General features: G+C 32.6%; 1 protein-coding gene across 1 annotated transcript in view; it reads left to right on the top strand.

Annotated features, from left to right (window-relative positions):
• Nucleotides 1-320: 320 nt before the first annotated feature.
• Nucleotides 321-22,890, top strand: part of LOC145288219 (uncharacterized) — a 78,655-nt gene continuing 56,085 nt past the window's right edge. Inside the window, exon 1 of the mRNA XM_080136262.1 lies at nt 321-370. Coding sequence (XP_079992388.1) covers nt 321-370 — 50 coding nt within the window. The remainder of the gene's footprint in view (nt 371-22,890) is intronic.

Below are 22,890 nucleotides of genomic sequence, written 5' to 3'. Positions count from 1 at the left end.
CTATTCTAGCAAATAATTGTATTTTTAGTAAGAACAACAAAAAGTACGTTTTTAAAGTTCTAAAATTCGTTTATTTAAAGAAAGCTATACTCAACACAAAAGTAGAAAAGATCTTTTACTCGTATCAAAACTCACAATTGACAGAATTCACAGTAAAAAGAAAAAACTATTAAAGAAAAAACTATTTAAAAAAGTGTGATGGAATGTTTATTCCTTTTTTTACTGTTTCCCAACAGAGTTAGACACAAGGTCAGTTTTTAATGTTAAGAAAATCCAGCTTACACAAAGGAGGCAATTTGGATTAATACAACAATAACAAAATGCCTCGGCTTACAAGGATTTCTCCTTCATTTATTGAGGACAGAAAAAAGTAAGTACAACCAGCACCGAAAAAAAATGTTAAGATTTGCTTAAATTATAATATAATTATTGTGTAAAAGAATGAAAAATCTTACTTGTTTGAATTCTTCATTTTTGCGGCAACACATTTCCTATTTTGAAACCAATCAAACATGGGGCAGAACTCAACAGAACTCAACAGAACTCTCCCCACCCCCATGAAAAATTGTTATGATGTACGTATTCGTGAAAACAAGAAAATATCATATTCTAAAAATCACAGAAATTGATCAAGTATTTTTTTTATTTTTTAAATAGAACCAATTTTAGGAGATTAATTAGAATACAGCGGTGAAAAGGCTGATTGTAAACTCTATTTCTGGAGAGCTTTTTAAAGGGGAGTTAACTAGTGGTGACTTCAAACTATTTTAAAGAATATTTTTTTCTTAGAAATCGTATTATAGACAAGCATTTGCAGTCTAAACAAGTAAAGCGTAAGTTTTGCTGATGAAATCATAAAGCTCATAAAGCTCATAAAGATTATAAAGATAATAAAGCTTATAAAGATACTGCGTCTACTTTTGAATGACGAGTTTCAAGAACCAGAAAATAAAACCACAAAATGGAATGTTAGTATTGCAGGAAAAATGCTACTTTACAAAGAAGTCTTTAATTTTCTGGTTGTTTCACCAATAAAAAGCCAATATAATTCATTTGCATTTCTGTTGAGCCACACATTTAACAAATTCTTTCTTGCTTCAGGCAGAAAATTTATTTGGACTTTACACCATTTATTTTGTAAGAAGAAACAAAAGCAATAATTCGCATCCTTTATTTCTAATGAATAATCGAAATTCGTTACAACTGATGTTCCTCTTTTTAACCCTTTAAGATTAAAGAAAACCAACGTACATTTATTGAACTAAGAAATAAATACATTTATTGAACTATTAACAATTTACTGAACTATGAAAAATTTATTGAGCTATGAAAAAATTATTGAACTATGAAAAAAAAAGAGGTCGACCAAGTAAACTGCTGTCATATATGGTAATGTGCCCTTTGAAGCAATATTTCTTGTCTTGACGAAGTACAAAATAGACTTCGCAATTTACCGGGGGTGATTTCTTCTCATCCCTACAGCCTCTTTCATAAAGACGAGATGTTGCTAGCATCTGTCTACAGTGTAGTTATGTTCATGGTGGATGTTTAACTGGGATCCAATCTACTATCCTATAAAACATTCAATCTATTGTACTATCCTATAAAACATTCAATCTATTGTACTATTCTATAAAACATTCAATGTATTGTACTATCCTATAAAACATTCAATCTATTGTACTACCCTATAAAACATTCAATCTATTGTACTATTTAAAAAACATTCAATCTATTGTACTATCCTATAAAACATTCAATCTATTGTACTATCCTATAAAACATTCAATCTATTGTACTATCCTATAAAACATTCAATCTATTGTACTATCCTATAAAACATTCAATCTATTGTACTATCCTATAAAAGATTCAATCTATTGTACTATCCTATAAAACATTTAATCTATTGTATTATCCTATAAAACAATCAATCTATTGTACTATCCTATGAAACATTCAATCTATTGTACTATCTTATAAATCATTCAATCTATTTTACTATCCTATAAAACATACAATCTATTGTACTATGCTATAAAACGTTCAATCTATTGTACTATCCTATAAAACATTCAATCTATTGTACTATCTTATAATACATTCAATCTATTGTACTATCCTATAAATCATCCAATCTATTGTACTATCCTATAAAACATTCAATCTATTGTACTATCCTATAAAACATTCAATCTATTGTACTATCTTATAAAACATTCAATCTATTGTACTATCCTATAAATCATTCACTCTATTGTACAATCCTATAAAACATACAATCTATTGTAGTTTCCTATAATACCTTCAATCTATAGAACTATCCTATAAAACATTCAATCTATTGTACTATGCTATAAAACGTTCAATCTATTGTACTATCCTATAAAACATTCAATCTATTGTACTATCTTATAATACATTCAATCTATTGTACTATCCTATAAATCATCCAATCTATTGTACTATCCTATAAAACATTCAATCTATTGTACTATCCTATAAAACATTCAATCTATTGTACTATCTTATAAAACATTCAATCTATTGTACTATCCTATAAAACATTCAATTTATTGTACTATCCTATAAAACATTCGATCCATTGTGTTATCCTATAAATCATTCGATCTATTGTACTATCCTATGAAACATTCAATCTATTGTACTATCCTATAAAACATTCAATCTATTGTACTATCCAATAAAAGATGCAATCTATTGTACTATCCTATAAAACATACAATCTATTCTACTATCCTATAAAACATTCAATCTATTGTACTATCCTATAAAACATTCAATCTATTCTACTATCCTATAAAACATTCAATCTATTGTACTATTCTATAAAACATTCAATCTATTGTACTATACTATAAAACATTAAATCTATTGTACTATCCTATAAAACATTCAATCTGTTGTAGTATCCTATAAAACATTCAATCTATTGTACTATCCTATAAAACATTCAATCTATTGTACTATCCTATAAAAGATTTAATCTATTGTACCATCCTATAAAACATTCAATCTATTGTACTATCTCATAAAACATTCAATCTATTGTACTATCCTAAAAAACATTCAATCTATTGTACTATCCTATAAAAGATTCAATCTATTGTACTATCCTATAAAACATTCAATCTATTGTACTATCTTATAAATCATTCAATCTATTGTACTATCTTATAAATCATTCAATCTATTGTACTATCCTATAAAACATCCAATCTATTGTACTATCATGTAAAACATTCAATCTATTGTACTATCCTATAAAACATTCAATCTGTTGTAGTATCCTATAAAACATTCAATCTATTGTACTATCCTATAAAACATTCAATCTATTGTACTATCCTATAAAAGATTTAATCTATTGTACCATCCTATAAAACATTCAATCTATTGTACTATCTCATAAAACATTCAATCTATTGTACTATCCTAAAAAACATTCAATCTATTGTACTATCCTATAAAAGATTCAATCTATTGTACTATCCTATAAATCATTCAATCTATTGTACTATCTTATAAATCATTCAATCTATTGTACTATCCTATAAAACATTCAATCTATTGTACTATCATGTAAAACATCCAATCTATTGCACTATCCTGTAAAACATCTAATCTAGGGTACTATCCTATAAAACATTTAATCTATTCTATTATCCTATAAAACATCCAATCTATTCTACTATCCTCTAAAACATTCAATCTATTGTACTATCCTATAAAACATTCAATCTATTGTACTATCTTATAAATCATTCAATCTATTGTACTATCCTATAAATCATCCAATCTATTGTACTATCCTATAAAACATTCAATTATTGTACTATCCTATAAAACATTCAATCTATTGTACTATCCTATAAAACATCCAATCTATTGTACTATCCTATAAAACGTTCAATCCATTGTACTATCTTATAAATTATTCAATCTATTGTAATATCCTATAAATCATCCAATCTATTGTACTATCCTATTAAACATTCAATCTATTGTACTATCCTATAAAACATTCAATCTATTGTACTATCCTATAAAACATTCAATCTATTGTACTATCCTATAAAACATTCAATCTATTGTACTATCCTATAAAACATTCAAGACAACAAATAACTTTCTTTATCCTCTCTTTCTCTCACACTCTGTTTTTACTAAAATAGAAACTGAACTTATTTGAAAACGTGTCTTTCCTAAAATATATCATTTGTGGAAGGAGATACTACGAACCTGCTTTCCAACCGAGAACAGCAAGGATCGTCTTCAAGTCTAATGTAAACAAATTATTATTGAGCCGCCTTCTTGGATAATTAATTCTTCTTAAGTAGCTTTCTACCCATTTCACCAATAGTATTCTGTTCTCCTGTGGGCGCAGTCATCGTCAAACCGACGATCTTTTTAATCGTTATCTGAGTGACCATTAAACCTTAGAAAGTGGTGACCTATCAATACAAAATAAAATAAATAAGTCAAATACTTCTAAAACTCTCTTGAACAATCCGTTCCTTCATTTTTAAATCAAATACTCCCTTTGCCTTACTATTACTCTGCTATTCACCCTGTAATGTGCATATAGTGATGCCTCCGTTCAGTCTCAAGAGACAATGGACACCCCTGTGAGGGCAGCTTCGAGGAGAGGCCAAAGACTAACTGAAAACAATACCAAGATAATCGGAGAACACTTATAGCACCTGGAATTCCCAATAGTCATCCATTTTAGCACCGACCAGGCTCAACTTCGATGAGCTGATGGGAACTGGTGTGACATTGAAAATATGCCATATGATGTCCAAATAAAAAATGTTCTTAAATGGTCAGTAAACACAAGGTTTCATGCAACCTTATCGATAGACTCGATGAATACAAAATATGTTTGATTTAAACTAAGCCAAACATGTCTCTGCATGAATACAAAGTTGAGATGATGATGATGATGATGATGATGATCATCATCATCATCATCATCACGTGCTCCTTTCCCGGGCTAATGTAACTCTTCCTTTCTAGATGTCACACATACGTTCTAATATAGCCAGGAACACTTATGTCTCACTATAGTCACATCTACATCTCACATTCACTGCATCCATATTTAATTAAAAAAATGTTTTATTACCATACACGTTTTATCACAACATTTTCCTATTTTTTTCACAAATTATGTATTAACTAGCTGACTTCACGGCATTGTCCGGCGGTAAAATACGCTTAAATATGATATTTCCATTCATGCAGATTTCGCATTTATTATCATAGATACATTGTACCCAATATATATATAATATATAGAAGTGATTTTAAGAGTTTAAAAAATATGACTTGAATGCACTCAGCTAGAATCGAAACCAAAATATATCGCTCTCCAGTGTTATTTGTTACTATGTTACTATCTGAGCTAGGGCTACATGAATAACAAAATGTTACAAATTAACCGAGTCAAAAGCATATTTGCACATGCGCAAAGGATACACATTAGACTTATGCCTGCTAAGTTCCAATTTTTCAATTTTGACCCCTCAGCGGATAATTTCTCGGGCTAAAAACAAATGAAATTTATTCCATAGCCAATATATCAAGTTTCAAATCTGTAGGCCAAAAATTGACAGTAGTTTAATCGTAAAAAACAGTAGTTTTAAATATAATCTCACTCACAGTGCTATGCATTTTTTGAATGCCAACGATTTTTTTTTTGCTCTCAAAAGGCCCACAACAAGGATATTTTCTTCAAAGATTGTACGAGTATTTTATTTTTTAAAATTTAATCATCCCAAGGATGTCTCGAAATAAAGCCGAAATGTTGGGAATATAACTTGGTTTGTTCTCTTTTCATCTCTCCATATATATATATATATATATATATATAAAAATAAATATATATATATATATATATATATTTATATATATATATTTTTTTTTTTTTTTTACACAGTGATCACCACTTATCAAGGCCCGGAAGCCACTCAGGGATAAGGGTTATTGTGAGTACATCACGTTAGTGAGGAGATTTTATGAAGTGTTTAATTAGGGGGGCAGTTCATTAGGAATTTGTTAACATTAGACTTGAAGACATCCAAGTTGTAGTCCGGAGGGAAGCAGGCAGACGGAACAGAGTTCCACAGGCGTGCAGTTCTAAGAAAGAAGCTTTGTTCATGAAATCCGCGTTTTGATTTAGGCACAGATATAGAGTGGGGGAAATTTTTCACAGTGGATTCAGCTAGACGGGTGTTTTTCGTGAAAGATTGGCGAGGGGGGACCAAGGATTGGAGTTCAGACGAGCACCTGCCATGAAAATAACGATAAAACAAGGATAGGCTCGCAACGTCTCTTCTGTGGGAGAGGGGTTGCAGGGTAGAGAAAAGGGCATCCCCCACTAAACCACGAAGTCTATTTTGTACTCTGTCAAGGCATGATAGGCTGTTTTTGGCAGCTCCTGCCCAGATATGGCAACAGTATTCCATCCTTGGCCGTACTTGGCTTTTATAGAGATAGAGAATTGCATCAGTAGTGAGATATCTTCTGGAGCGGTAGAAGGATCCCACCATCTTTCCTGCGACCTTGGCAACAGACTTGATGTACGTATTCCATTTCAAATCAGGAGTAAAGGTCAAGCCCAGAAGCTTGTCAAAACACGGGGCCTCACCCAGATGAGAGCCATCCATCACAATTGATGCCAGCTGGGGATCAGAGCGTTGATGATGTAAGGATAGGAGTTTGGTTTTGGATGCATTAAAGGTAACTAGCCACATCTTCCCCCACTGAACCACGCGCTCGAGATCAGAGGAGATATATATATATATATGAGAGACAGAGATTTTGTATATGTGAATACGTATAAATACTTTTTATTTTTTATATCTGCTATTCATATTCCTTTATATTTTGTGTATTTAATTAAGATTGATGCTGTACAAGTTTACACACCCGAACGACTCTATATTTCTTCTTGAACAATCTAGAATCACAGAAATTCATTTACAGCATTTCATTTTTTTAGTGTGCAATTTTTAGAACGGCGGATTTCTTGCCATATTTTCCATATCTTCAAAACTTTTCGCATGGCCTTTCTAAGTGACTTGGCAACAACCTATCCCAGAATACTTTATGGCGGAAACAATTCCTTGCAGAATTACGTATTCATCCATGCGGTATTATTGAATGAACTTGTATTGTGTGTGTAACCAGGACATTAATATCAATAATATAATAACAGAGTTGCTCAATAGTGAAATTGAAGCGTTTCCTTCAAAAATTGGGGAGTGGTACTGTTATAGATTTAGATCGGAATTTATGGGAATATGGTCGTGTTCCAAAAGTTAAGCGAATTTCAATTTACCTGTTAACTGATGCCATTAAGCGGAGTTGTATTTTTTGCATACTCGCTGAAATATCTGTCAATACAGAATTTTACTATTAATTTTTTTCGTGGTGAACATTTACTAATAAAAACAAATGTTTACTAATAAAAGCAAATATTTACAAATAAAAACAAACATTTATTATTAAAAACAAACATTTACTAATAAAAAGAAACATTTACTAATAAAAAGAAACATTTACTATTAAAAACAAACATTTACTAATAAAAACAAACATTTACTAATAAAAAGAAATATTTACTAATAAAAACAAACATTTACTATTAAAAACACGCATTTAATATAAAAACAAATACTTACCATTAGAAACAAACATTTACTATAAAACAAACATTTATTGTTGAAAACGAACATTTAATATTAAAGACAAACATTTAGTATAAAAACAAACATTTACTAATAAAAACAAACATTTACTATTAAAAACAAACATTTACTATAAAAAACAATCATTTAATATTAAAAACAAACATTTACTATAAAAAACAAACATTTACTATTAAAAACAAACATTTACTATTAAAAACAAACATTTATTATAAAAACAAACATTACTATTAAAAGCATTTACTAAAAAACATTCTCTAATGAAATAAACAATAGAAAAGCATTAACATTTTTAAAATATTTTTCTTTTAATTTAAGGGAAGATTTTTTACGTTTGATTCATAGAGTTTTTTTTTATATTCCTCTAAAGTTTAAAAAAATTATATTACATGGATTTTTAGCCATTTGTCGTGACATGAGTTGTGAAATATCACAACAGAGAATGGGCAGGAAAAGTTGTATATTTGTGCCTTAATTTATCGTTGATAAATAGTTTAACTGTTTTCTGCGTGTTCAAATAAAATAAAGTTTTCTTTCGCTTTAAATCGTAACAAAATAATTAAAACAAATAAACAGGTTCAACAACAGTAATAATGATAATTATTATTTTACTTTTTTATATCACGTTTTCTTGTCTTATGGATGCGGTTAGACGTTTTGTGAATGGTTGCCATTTTTTTTTTTTTTGTCTGTTTCCAATCAAAGCGAAATGGCAACAGACAGGAAAAGCTGAAAGTCGTTTAACTGCAAGTTTTAGGCAATAAGGTAAAATTGAAAATAATGATAAAACAATCCTTCAGATTTATTATAATGATCGATATTGGTTATGAAATATCTGGGACGCAACAGCAAAATAAATAAAAACAAGTGAAGCATGCATGGTCCCCGTGAGTGCACAGTGAATGAGGCATGAAAAAATGACTAAGTTCAATATTTGCCCCCCCTCGTTTAACCCCAAAAGTCCCCAGGGGACGTCAAATCCTGATGAAAATGAACAAACGGTGCAGTTTTAGACCGTAACATATGTAAATTTGAGTTCTGCACCAAGCAAAAAAAAAAGAAATGACTAAGTCCATCATTTGTTTCCCCTTCCATTTAGCCCCAAAAAACATATTTAAATTTGAGTTCAGCACCATGCGAACCTGCTAAATATACATACACAGAAAAGTTTGGACAAATATGGTAAAATAATCCCAAAAATGGAGTGGTTTTATTAGCCCTAAAAGAGCCCCTGGGGCACACGCAAGAGTTATCGTGAAGTATAGACAAACAAAATTATATAGAAATCAGTTAGTTACAACTTTTCAGAAAGTTTTGTAAAAATCCAAGGCATCATTTTTTTAATAAATACAAAAGTGTCAATTTTAGTCATTTTAACCCGAAAGGCACCCCAGGGTGGGGGCTAACCAGAGTTTTTCTGCAAAATCCGTTCTGTTACATTTTTACTCATATCATGTTTAATGTTTGTGCAAAATTTCAAAAAATTCCAAAGCATAGTTATTGAGAAAAGTGCAGACAGACAAACGGACGAATGGACAAACGGACAAGGGTGAATTTACAGACTCCCCCCCCTCTCCCTTTTGTCGGGAGACCAAAAAATAAACCAGAAAAAAATATCTAGTGTAATATTTTAACCCTGGAATATGGCATAAAATATTTGAATTTAAAGCGAATTCTTTGTTCATAAAACCCTCGATCAAAGACGTGGATTCCATGAAGGAAGCTTCTTTCTTAGAACTGCACGCTTGTGGAACTCTGTTCCGTCTGCCTGCTTCCTTCCGGACTACAACTTGGATGTCTTCAAGTCCAACGTGAACAAATTCCTAATGAACCGCCCCTTTAACGGTATTCCAATTATAGTACTCAAAAAACTGACGGTATTCCAATTATAGTACTCAAAAAACTTCAACCTGAACTAGCGCCCATACTTACAAAACTGTTTAAACGTTGTTTTAAGGAGAATAGTTTCCCATCTCCCTCGAAAATTTCATCAGTATTCCCTGTATTTAAGACTTGAGGTGATCGCTCATCCCCTCTCAGTACAGGCCAATAAGTCTCCTGTGCGTCATGAGTAAGTTGCTGGAATCTGTGTTAAATACAGAAGTAATCAACCATCTCAACAAAAATAACCTTCTTAGTGACACTCAATATGGTTTCCGTTCTGCTAGATCTACAGCAGATGTGCTTACAGTTATATCTCATAGGATTAGAAAATCTCTCGACGGAGGCAACTTTTCTAGGGCAATTGCTCTTGACATATTTAAGGCCTTTGATAGGGTATGGCATAAAGGTTTACTTCATAAGGTCTCTAGCTATGGTATTGCTGGAAATGTCTTCTCAATTATTAAATCATTTCTTTCTGATAGGTTCATAAGAGTAGTAGTTGAGGGGCAAAAATCAGAAGCTCACAGTATTAATGCCGGTGTCCCTCAGGGGTCCATCCTGGACCCAACTCTTTTCCTGATCTACATTAATGATCTTCCAAATCACATCCTTACATCATTTGTAGACATCTATGCTGACGACACTACCATTTATGGTAGCACATCTAAGACAGTAAATGACCAAGTTCTCTCCAATTCTCTCTCCTCTGATCTTGAGCACGTAGTACAATGGGGTAAAGAATGGCTGGTTACTTTTAATGCATCTAAAACCAAGCTTCTCTCTTTACGTCATCAACATTCTGATCCACATCTGACATCAATTGAAATGAATGGCTCTCGTCTTCAGGAGGCCTCAAGTTTTGACAAACTTCTTGGCTTGACCATTACTCCTGATCTTAAATGGAACACGTACATCAAATCTGTTGCCAAGGCTGCTGGAAAAATGGTGGGATCTTTCTATCGATCCGGTAGATATCTCACTGCTGATGCTATTCTCTATCTATATAAGAGCCAGGTACGTCCAAGGATGGAATACTGTTGCCACATCTGGTGCTGCTAGAAAGGACTTGGCCTGCCTTGATAGAGTTCAAAATAGACTTTGTAGCCTCGTAGGAGATGTCCTTTTCTCTTTCTTGCAACCTTTATCTCACAGAAGAGATGTTGCGAGTTTGTCTCTGATGTATCGTTATTTTCATGGAAAGTGTTCGAATGAGCTTCAATCTATAGTCCCCCCTCGCCAAACTTTCACAAGAAACACTCGTCTAGCTGTAAACACTATCAATAATTCCCCCCACTCTTTATCTGTGCCTAAACCTAAACGTAGATTCCATGAACAAAGCTTTTTTCTTAGAACTGCACGCCTGTGGAATTGTCTTCCATTTTCCTGCTTTCCGGCTGACTACAATATGGTTGTCTTCAAGTCTAAAGTAAATAAGTTCTTGATGAGCCGTTCCATATAAGTTATCAACTTTACCAAATTTTCATTACTAATGATTACTATAATGTCCAATTTCTACTGTACACTCTTTAACCCTTATCCTTGAGTGGCCTCTTGGCCTTGATAATGTGGTGATGCCTATGTAAAAAAAAAAAAAAAAAGTAAACTCTTCATCAAATTTCCACAATAACGTGCTGTACTTGCAATAACCCTTATCCCTGAGTGGCTTCCGGGCCTTGATAAGTGGTGACCACCTTGTAAAAAAAAAATTTGTCTTTGTAACCTACTTAAAACAGGTTATGGGTTAGACGTACACATACAAACTCTGCATAAATCTATTACATTACATTGTGAAGAAAGTTCTTGTTGAATTTTTGAGGTATTTTCAAATAAGTTTTCGTTATAATACCTTTACTTTATATATCATTTAAAAGATGATGTGGGCTAATACACTATGTAATAATTCAGCTATCTTCAATGTTTTGCAAACATTTTTAACAGTAGATATTACACATCAATTAATAAATGATCCCAAAATTTTAGTTACTTTTAAGTATTTCAAAAGAATATAGGAACAATCTTAAATTTTTAAATTCACATATTTTATATTTACATAAATTTAACCCATAATTGTTAGGCACTAAGTAAGATTCCTTTAATATCAGTTTGTTGTGAAGATATTTTAAGCTTAAGCCCTACATTTTAGAAATTAAAAAAATTAGTAATAGGATTCTAGACATAAGGATTAGTATCATAATATTTTGATTTTAATCGTTGTAAGGTTCATAAAAATGGTACTAAATTTTTTGTTCAGGGAATTATTTTTTCCCGTCTCAGGATGGGTATTTTTCTTGTATAGTAGAAAGGGGAAAAATTGTTGATTTGTGATGTTATTCGTGACAACATATTTTGACTTGTAACTTGCTCAGGTTGTAATTGAACGCGGATTTATCGTTCAACGTCACGTCCAAGACACATCTATTATATAAAGGGCAAAAGTCTGTGTGTTTGTGAGTTTGTATGTCCATCTAATAGTCAAAAAATAGAAAGTGGACCACCATGAATCAGCAGTTTTCTTAACAACTAACAGTTCAGCCTGGTTTTGCTTGCGCCCTATGTACTGTTCATAACTTTATGTGCATATATATATATATATATATATATATATATATATATATATATATTAAAAAGTTTGATTCATGTCCAGATGACCTACATCTAAACTTTCAAGTGTTTAGACTCAAAATTGCTGGAGGAGTTTGGTAGAGTTTTCAAAGGTCAAATCATTGACCTTTTGGTTATGGGGTTTGCTTACGGGCTCAACATCTAAGGTTTCCGTCCGGTGTGGGTCAACTCTGTCAACTTTTGTCTCTTGTCAATTTTCGCCCAAAACCTGATTAAAAGGCTTGATGCATGTCTGAATACATTTGATGTAAAGTTTCAAATGTTTAGAACCAAAATTGGCTGAATAGTTTGCTAGAGACCGCAAAGGTCAAATCTTTTAAACATCGACCCCTTGGCAGCCATATTTTCGGCCTAAAGTCGATTAAAAATCTTGCCTAATGTGTGAATAAACTTTATGTAAAATTTCAAATGTTTAGACCAGAAATTGGATGAGTAATTTGGTAGAGAACGCAGAGGTCATATTTATTTTTAGCTTTGACCCCAATTTGAACCCCTTAGCATTTATTGTTATGGGCTCAAATTAAATTAGAAAGTTTGATTCATGTCCAAGTAACCTACATCTAAATTTTCAAGTGTTTAGACCCAAAATTGGCTGTGGAGTTTGGTAGAGTTTTCGAATGTCAAATTGTTGAACGTTGAGCCCTTGACAGCCAAATTTCTGAACGAAAATCTAGTAAAAAGATTTTTCCAAATTTCACTACCCATTATTTAAAATCTCGAGTCTGTAGACTGAAAATTAGCAGAGTAGTTTGGTAGGAAAATGTACACACACAGATACACACACAGATACACACACAGAGGCAAACAATTTCACTTTTATAGATACTATTAGTTCAGCCTAACTTTGCTCGGGCCCTATGTACTGTTCATAACTTGCCCTATGTGTGAATACCCTTTATGTAAAGTTTCAAATGTTTAGACCAAGGACTGTTTGAGTAATTTGGTAGAGACCCCAGAAATAATTTTTTAAACTCTAACCCCAATTTTAACTCCTTAACATTTATTTTTTGTCTCAAATCAAAATAAAAAGTTTTACCCATGTCCAAGTTACCTACATCTAAAATTTCAAGTGTTTAGATCCAAAATTGGAAGAGAAGTTTGGTAAAATCTGCAAAGGTGAACTCTTTCAACTTTGACCTTTTGGCAGCCAAATTTTCGCTCCCAAACTGATTAAAATGCTTACTACATGTCTGAATACCCGTTATGTAAAATTTCAAAGGTTCAGACCAAAGATTGACTGAGTAGTTTGCTTAAAACCGCAAAGGTTAAATCTTTGGAACTTTGACCCCTTGCCAGCCCAATTTTCGACCCAAACCGATTAAAAAGCTTATCCTATTTCTGAATACGCTTTATGTAAAATTTCAAATGTTCAGACAAGAAATTGGCTGAGTAATTTGGCAGAGGCCGCAGAGGTCAATTTTTTTAAAGATTTAACCACTATTTTTACCTCTTAACATTTATTGTTTTAGGCTAAAATCAAATTATAAAGTTTGGCCTATGTCCAAGTAATCTACATCTAAAATTTCAAGTGTTTAAACCCAAAATTGGCGGAGGAGTTTGGTAGAGTTTTCAAAGGTCAAATCGTTGACCTTTCAGACTAATGATTATGGGGTTCGCTTACGGGCTCAGCATCTAAGGTTTGCGTCCAGTGCGGGTCATTTTTTTTCTTTTAATAACGCAACACGTAATAAGTAATCTTTTTAAAAACATAAAAACGTTTATTTTGGTTAAAAAATTTCCATTTTTTTTTATTTTTAAAATTGAATTATTTCCATCGTGTTTTAGTAATTTTTTTTTACAAAAGAAAATGAAATTTACTGATGATAAAGTAACACAACCGTTGCAAACACTGTGTTAAAAATCTTTCTAGACTGAGGCAGCATTATAGAAATTCGCTTAAACTGGTGGCCATCAAAAAGTTCTTAATATCCTGAGAATAGCGTATATACATTTTTTTAATTGTTGTGGTGTTATCGACGTTGCCCAGGATAGAATTGATACATAGTAATGAAAAAGTGCTCAATACCCTTAGTATAACAGGTGTGTCTAAACGTAACTTTATGTGGACCCGGGCAACGCCAGGTATTCCTGCTAGTTAACTTATAAAAGAGTCGAATATGTCTGAAGAAGAAGTCTCTTGCCATATCTGGGGAGGTACTGTTGGCTTTTGATATTGATGACTGATAATTCATTAGTAAAATAAAATTAAATAAAGATTTAAAAGGCTATAGTTTATGTTGGTGGGGCTAAATGGTATTAAACGAAGAAGCACAGGATTTTTAAGAACGAAACATGTATTCACATATATTACAGGCAAAGTGAGTTGAGTCATATCATTCCTCAACGGTTGGGCGTTTGCACACATCCAGTTTGGTCGCGTACCAATCTCAGATTGCCGGGCACCGGTCTCGATACCGGAAGTGACGTCACCAGAGGAAGTTACGTCATGAGATAGTCCACATCCTATGGAGGGGCGTCTCCAACAGTTTATTTAAAGCATTGCTATCAAATATGTATGCAAGTATTTTATATCTAAAGTTGTTTGCAATGCAGCAAAAAAAAGTACTAAAAAAAGATGAACTAAATGAGTGGAAATAAAAGTAAAAATGATTTTTTCACAAAACTTTATTTCATTCGCTTGCTATTGTCTAGTGTCCGGAATGCTCAAAACATATTTTTTGATATTTCGGGAGTAATACTCCACTTTTCAAAAACATTTTCCCTTCTGTTTACTGTTGAACAACAACCAAATGCGCATAAAGATTAATTTTTACTCGCCAGGCATAAATAACTAAATAATAAATTAAGGAAGGAGCCACCCTCTTGTTACTCCTCAACACTATCTCAAATGCTACCGTTTAATACTAAACTAAAGGAGCAAAAACACAATATGCCACAATTGGATAAAGGTGAGTGCACTTTGCATACTTACTAATGAAACACCCGAAAACGATAAAGTAAAATAATCTATGGGTCTACCAAGCTTATTCCGACAGCCGTTTGTCTAGATTTTTCTTTCTTTCTTCCTTTTTGTTCATCAAAATTTCTTTACTTCTTTTTATTATTCTTCTAATTTTTGCCCGCCTGCGCACTCGCGTCTCTTTGCTCACTGTTTGCACAAACCGTATATGCAGCAGTGTGATGAATAATGTTCACTTATTTTTTTATTTATATATTCATACTTTTCCTCTTTGGACATTCAATGTATTATTTTTGGACTTTTGCATTTACTGAAGTGCAATGAATTAATCATGTGATTATTTAGAAGCCCATTAGAACCCTTGAAGGGGATATTGTTTTGCAACTATTGCATACTTTCACCTAACAAATTAATAGCATATGATGCAAAAAAACTTCTACGGGACACAATCGGGCTCAAAAAAGGAAATACAAACATAATCGCTCAAAAACAGAAATTTAACACTTGGTAACCTTAAAATTATCCTAATGGTACATAAATGCTGACAACTTATTTGAAACAATTCAGACTAATTAACATGCATGCATAAGTAAAAACAAATCATACATAACGTCTTTGAAGTCTCGATAATCGTTCAAAATTTAAACATTAAATACTGGAACCATAACAATTTTCCTATGGTGAGCTCTAACAAAAAGGTTTAGGAATTATTGGCATTTTATCACACATTCCTAACTCTTTTCTTGCGTACACGGAACTAACATAAAATGTATTCCAACACATATTGCTCTTTCCTTGCTCGCATGAAACACCCTTAAAATGTAAACATTGGTTTGAGAATTAAATACGTCACTATTCCCACCCCAAAACGCCCATAAAAATGTTTTCTTTTACGAATACTAATATTTAATTTTCGATTATGGAGCGATTATCGAGACTTTACTGATGCTATATTTTTCCCCCATTTTTTTCCTGTTGACGATTAAATCACATCTTATATTCTTGACCAATTATCAGGGTTACAAAGCTGTGACTTATTATATTCACCCTTTCTTTTAAGAATTGATTAAACATTTGCAAATAAGTCAGAACATAAAAATATTATGCAAGTAGGTTGCAACCAGTACCTGTAGGTTGTCACCCCAAACCAACAGTAATCTCCACTACTGACAATCACACACATTGGCTTCCACCAGCTGCAGTACTGACAATCACACACATTGGCTTCCACCAGCTGCAACTTGGAAAAAATGCCTGACAGTGGAAGCCAGATTATTTCATTTAGGCTACGGCCGCCAGTGACCGCTAATTTTGAGGGACGGTAGTGGCCACCTACAATAACTGCAGTATAATTTGTTTTCGATTTCGAGATTGTGGCCTTTAACAATACTGTTCTGGATCTGTTATACTTTCACCGGTTAACGGGTACTGCTAGTTATTAATATCATTTTCATTATTATTATTATTATTATTATTATTATTATTATTATTATTATTATTATTATTATTATTATTATTATTTCCTTTTTTAATTCATTTATTTCGATACAAGAAGACAAAAACTCCTCCAATTTTTGTGCATTTAAAATTGCATAATTATCTCTCAGTTTAAAAAAAACAACAAAAAAAACAACAGAAGAATGCCGTAAAATGCAAATCGAAATTAATAAAGACATTTTACTATCTTATATTAAACAGTAAATCCATATATATTGATAGATACATGTCATTGATTTTAAAAAATAAATTAAGATTTATTTTCTAAATACGACGTTCGTTTGTTTGTTTTTGTTCATACGATATTGTTTTTGTTTATACGATTATTGTTGAATAATGTGATTCCCGGATAATGGCGATTTATCATAAAACTGAATCGGAAGCTGGTGCGTTGATTGTTGTATTTTAAAGTGTGGAAATTCAGTTAAATTAAAGAATGTTATCAGATAGATTTGGAGTCGTAATATCAAATAATAAACCAGATTGGAATGTAGTTACATAAACAAAAGTTAATTTAGAATAAACAAATATATTTTATAGTTTTACCAAAAACAAAAAGTGGCGTGGTTGGTGACGTCAGAGAAAAAACAGAAAATCTTTTATATGCATATAGTCAAGATATTCAATTAGAGAGGCAGTTAGTTAGCCAAGGAGTTAGAACGCAGTCTGGGAGCGGAAGGGCATTCAGTCTGTGACGTCCTAGGAAGCACCAGTGGAGGACATTATAGAAACTGTAAAATATAAGAAGTGTTGTGTAATGCCGGCGGGGATCCAGAAACGTGAAATGATGTTTATATAAAAGAATATAATTCGCGTCATGGTGTTTTCCTTGCGAAGAGAATAAAAGAAAGATGGAAGAATCAGAAAAACGAGGAAAACAAGGTATGTGTACATTTGCTGGTATCCCCAGCGAAAATTTTAATCGACGTTTAGTTTAAAAAATAAAACTGTTTCCTGTGTTATTGTTTCGCCATGAACTGTAATCGAATGTATATACACCCATAAAGAACGTTATATAAAACATATATAACATATACTGTTGTAAATATACACACCACCGCTAGACAACCAAACGTATATATATACTCGCATACATTAGATAGACCAACGACACAATGCCGCTAGACACACGGATGAAAGATGAGCATTAGACATAAAGGTACAAATATACACTCACCAGTTATCCACCCATTCCGCTATCTAACAGTGTACGATTATTATTTAGTTATATAATATGTACGATTATTTGGTGCCACGAACAATGAAAAGAAAAAAACAGCGCAGGAGAGAAAGGATCCAGAAAATAAAATAAGAACGGCAATTTAGAAAGATAGAATGAAAGAAAAAAGAGAAGATTGCATTGTGAATTATAATGGGTGATTAAAAAAGAAAAAGAAAAGAAAGAAAAAACGGATTATTGAAATACACACGAAAAAAGAGGATTTAATCAAGAGAAAAAAGAGAGAATGATATGAAAACAGAGAACCTGTATGTAAGATGTAAAAAAAATACAAGGATTACTGAAGCAGAATAGAAAAGATATTATGTCTCGGTTTTGTGACAAAACGTAAAACGAAATTGAGGTACTTTTCGAAATTATCAAAGACATTAATGTACTTTAGATTTTGTGGGAGTATAATTGAACTTTATCGCTCAGACCATACTCCAAAGGTGAAAATGTTGTGGTCTCAGCGGTATTTACTTTGTTTTTTGTTTTGGTTAAGATCTGGAACATGTTTTATTATGTTGTTATTTGATATTACAATGCCTTCTCACGGGACAGAGTTAGACAACAGGGTCGTTTTTTAATGTGGAGAAAAAGAACAAAAATAAAAGGAAGAAACATTGTCTCAGTTGTAAAGGATTTCTTCTCCACTGAGAGAGAATAGGAAATTGAAGTGCAAAATCTGAAGAACAGATTCTACACTTTGTATTGAATATTTGTACATGCATTTGAAAATGTACTCAATAGTTTTTGTTTCAGAGTTTTGCAATGCAGCAAACGAGATTACAAAAAAAAGATTAGATAAAAGTTAAACTGATAGTCAACACAAGATTAAAATTTAATAGGAATAACTAGGGCATGTTAACATAATTGGTAAACTATTTTATTGCTTCGAGAGTGATTCCCGATGCTCAAAGAACGGGTCTAACTATATTTTTCAATAATATTCCGATCCATAATTAAAGCAAAATGTAGTTGGACAGTTTCAAGCATGGAAATTCGTATTTTTTTCACGTGCGGTTTATGAGGCAAAGATCTGGTTGCAGTTACCAACATTGGGGGACACATAGGAATACTCCCTCAATAAAGGTAGAAGTTTAGAATGGCAAGCAGAGCCATTATGTTGTGAATAATTCAAATAAACGTATAGATAGCAATTCAATGAGTGGAATGTGGTCCAAAACGAGAATTAAAGAAGAACAAGGTATCATATTAACTCATTCTGAGGATCATGTATGGGGATGACACTAGTTTTATATGTGTAGCAGCTATATCTTGGTAAACTACATAATAATTAAAATCAAAAACATGGCAAAAAAAAAAAAACTACCACAGTCGCAGATTTACACAACTGCTTCTATGCTAAGAAAATTCAAAGTGATTAATAGGGCTACGACAACAGCATATTCTTTTCATTATTTTTACTCTCTAGTATATATCCGACACAGACACAATTAATCAACCGGAAACCACATCACTCTACATAAAAACATATAAGATATCAATGGATATATACCTGAGAATTAAAACAAGAAAAAGAATATGCTGTTGTCATTGCCCTAGTGATTAAAAATAGAAAAGGTGGTTTATTATGGGGGTGGTGAACATGACAAAGCTAAGGTGATTTGTATTTATAATATATCTATATAATAAGTTTACCGACAGACTTTTAACCATTTGGATTATGGCTTACACCTTTGGATTTTAGTTTATCCCTCGACCTTTAACTCAATCCATCTATCCCTGGATTTTGCTGTTCCTACTTTCACCTTCAAACGTGATTTCCCCGTGGAATATCATTTAGATTTATATACTTCTATATTATTTTCTAAAAATGACTTCCCCTACATTTTAAAGTTTTTCACTTATGTGCTGCTCAGTAAAATTATAGCCAGCGTATTACTGTTATTTTACTAACATTTTACCCTCTAATGAAAAGAGCCATTCTCTGAAGCTCTATAGAGTAAGAAAATTTTCATCTTGTATCCAATGTGTCGAATAAAATATGTTATAACTTTACATTGATTTTACGAAATTTAAAAATTATATATATACAGGGTGTCCCAAAAGAAGCTGACGGATTTTAAATTTGATTAACTTCCTCAATATTTAAGTTTTTCATATGTAGGTAGATGAGCCTCTCCGTGTTGTTCTGAGATATAGTAAGATATCATAGTCTATTTATTCTAATTTTATTTACACAGTTTAACTTAGGTTATGTTTTTCACAAGGTCTAATTTTAGTTATAAAAAATGATGTTACTCAAATGTCCACCATTTTCTTTTTCACACTCTTGTGCATTGTCCAGCACATGACTCAATGTTTCAGGGCTTATGGCCCTAATTTCTTCCTCTGTATTGTTTTTAAGGGCATTAATTGTGGCTGGTTTTATTGCGTATTCCAACCTTTTTTCCAGATCGTTTGGCTGCAGTTCTTGCACCAATTGAATTTTATATGGAAATTTGCCCTCTTCATGAATCATTCTGTGAGGAGATGATCGAGAGACATCAATTTGACTTGATCTCCTTCTTACTGATGTGAATGGATCCTCGGCCACACTCTCTGCTAATCTCTGATGATTCTCATCACTTCTTGCCGTACGGGGTTTACCAGATTTAGGGAGGTCATATACAGACCCTTGCTCATGAAAATCGAGCCACCATAGCTTTTATTGCATTAGGAGTAGGGGAATTTCTTGTGCTGACGTTTCATCGGAATTCTTTTTGAGTTTCTGATATTGACTCATTCAACCGAAAATACGATTCTGCGATAAATATCCGCTCTTCGGTAGTGTAACGACTCATGATGACCTTGGAAGGGTTACTCTAGATGATATGAAAAAAAAAGAAAAGAAAAATATAAAAAATTAAGAAAGTTATGATTTTTTTAACCATCAGCTTCTTTTGGGACACCCTGTACACACACACACACACACACACACACACACACACACACACACACATATATATATATATATATATATATATATATATATATATATATATATATATATATATATACAGAGAGAGAAAGAGAGAGAGAGAGAGAGAGAGAGAGAGAGAGATTAAGTTGACAAGATAGTTCTTGCATAATTTTTATATATTGGTTGTTTAAAGAATTTTGTGGCGGCGAGGAGAGTCTTGAAGATGGCGAGCGTAGTAGTCGATAATCGGATGTTGACAACGATCAATAAGAGCCTTAGTTGAAGCTAATCCACACACAACTGTTCGAGAACTTGCTTCTGAATTGGACGTAACGTATGCAATGATTTCTAATCACTTGAGAGAGATTGGAAAGACAAAAGAACTTGATAAATGCCTTACAAACTGAACGACAGCCAAAGTGTCTTCTTCCCTTCTTTTACACAACAAGAACAAGCCGTTTCTCGATCGGGTTGTGACTTGCGATGAAAAGTGGGTTGTTTACCACAATGGGCGATGCTCAGCTCAGTGGTTAGACGCCGATGAAGCTCCATGACACTTCCCAAAGCTAGAGTTATACCAAAAGAAGGTCATGCTTACTGTTTGGTGATCTACGACCGGTCTCATCCATTACAGTTTTTGAATGTAGGCGATACCATTACAGCGGAGAAATACTCTCAACAAATGGATGAAATGCATCAGAAACTTCGACAACAACGCCCAACATTAGTTAACAAAAAAGGTCCAATTCTTACTCACGTCAATGGTCGACTGCACGTTGCTAAGTATCTTGACAACTTTCTGCATGAGAAATGCTTAAAAAACCTAAGCGATATCAAAAACGTCTTCAGACACTTCATCGCCACCAGAACACAAGATTTTTACGTTACTAACACAAATACACTTGTTTTGCGTTGGAAAACTTGTGTTGATTCTCGTGGTGCTTATTTCAATTAATAAAGTTTTGTTTGAGCCAAGAAATGTTCATCTGAATTTAAAAATCGCAAGAATTTTCTTGTCAACCTGAAATATACTGGAACACTCAGTCCCTATTCATATTTTAATATGCATGTAATGTATTATAATGATAATGTATTATAATGATAATGTATTATAATGATAACACTGGTCAACACAATATTTTTGGCAGGCAAAGTAAGACTGGTTTCTGGGGTTTTCAAGGGCGCTGAATCCGAATCTGACATTAGTTTTTTCAAATTGGCTCTAGTTTTTGAGATATCACAGGGGGGTCGTTTGTCTGAAATCACCCATTCGCGACCATAGCTAAACGTACAAAAAACGGCTAAATAGTGCATAAATGTCAGATATTGATTTTTATTATAATCTTAAACCACAAAGACAGTGTAAAATCTCAATCTAACAAGTTAAGTTAGATATAACATCATTTCATTTATCCTATAACTGAACACTTTTCATAGATTTTGAGGATATACAAAAAATTTGCTAAAAATTTGCTGAATTTTAATTCTCCAAGTGAAAAAAGAAACATTTACATAATCAGTTATATATCATAAATTAATGCAAAGCATTATACACTAGATTCTTAGTTACAATGAACACACAAAACAATATTTTATTCACAAAACTAAAATTGACGTTTATACGATTTTCGCTTGTGAGCAACTTTTGGGCAATCTCTCAAATGGTTCCAGCAGTAGTCTGCCATCATGTGCTCATCCCATTTGCCTTGATACCTCTCTTCCATTGTTTTGATGTCTTGATGGAATCTCTCTCCCTGCTCCTCACTGTAATCACCAAGATTACCAGGAAATCTGTCGAGGTGGCTAAACAAGAAATGAACTTTAATGCTCATATTTGCCCCTAGTTTTCCGTATGCAGTAAGCATCTTACGGACCAATTGCTTGTAATTGTCAGCTTTGTGATTTTCCAAAAAGTTTGTCACTACATCTGTGAAGGACACCCAAGCATTTAACTCAACCGTGTTCATATGATTAGTGAAGTCAGAATCCCTCATGAGCGTTCGAATCTGAGGTCAATCGAAGATGCCACCTTTAGCTTTTTCGATGGAAAGACCTGGAAATTGCCTGCATATGTACTTGAAGC

The sequence above is a fragment of the Euprymna scolopes genome, chromosome 11, assembly GCF_053919585.1.
Source record: "Euprymna scolopes isolate OS-2025 chromosome 11, ASM5391958v1, whole genome shotgun sequence".
In the NCBI taxonomy this organism is placed as follows: Eukaryota; Metazoa; Mollusca; class Cephalopoda; order Sepiida; family Sepiolidae; genus Euprymna; species Euprymna scolopes.
This window is presented reverse-complemented; position numbering and strand designations above follow the sequence as displayed.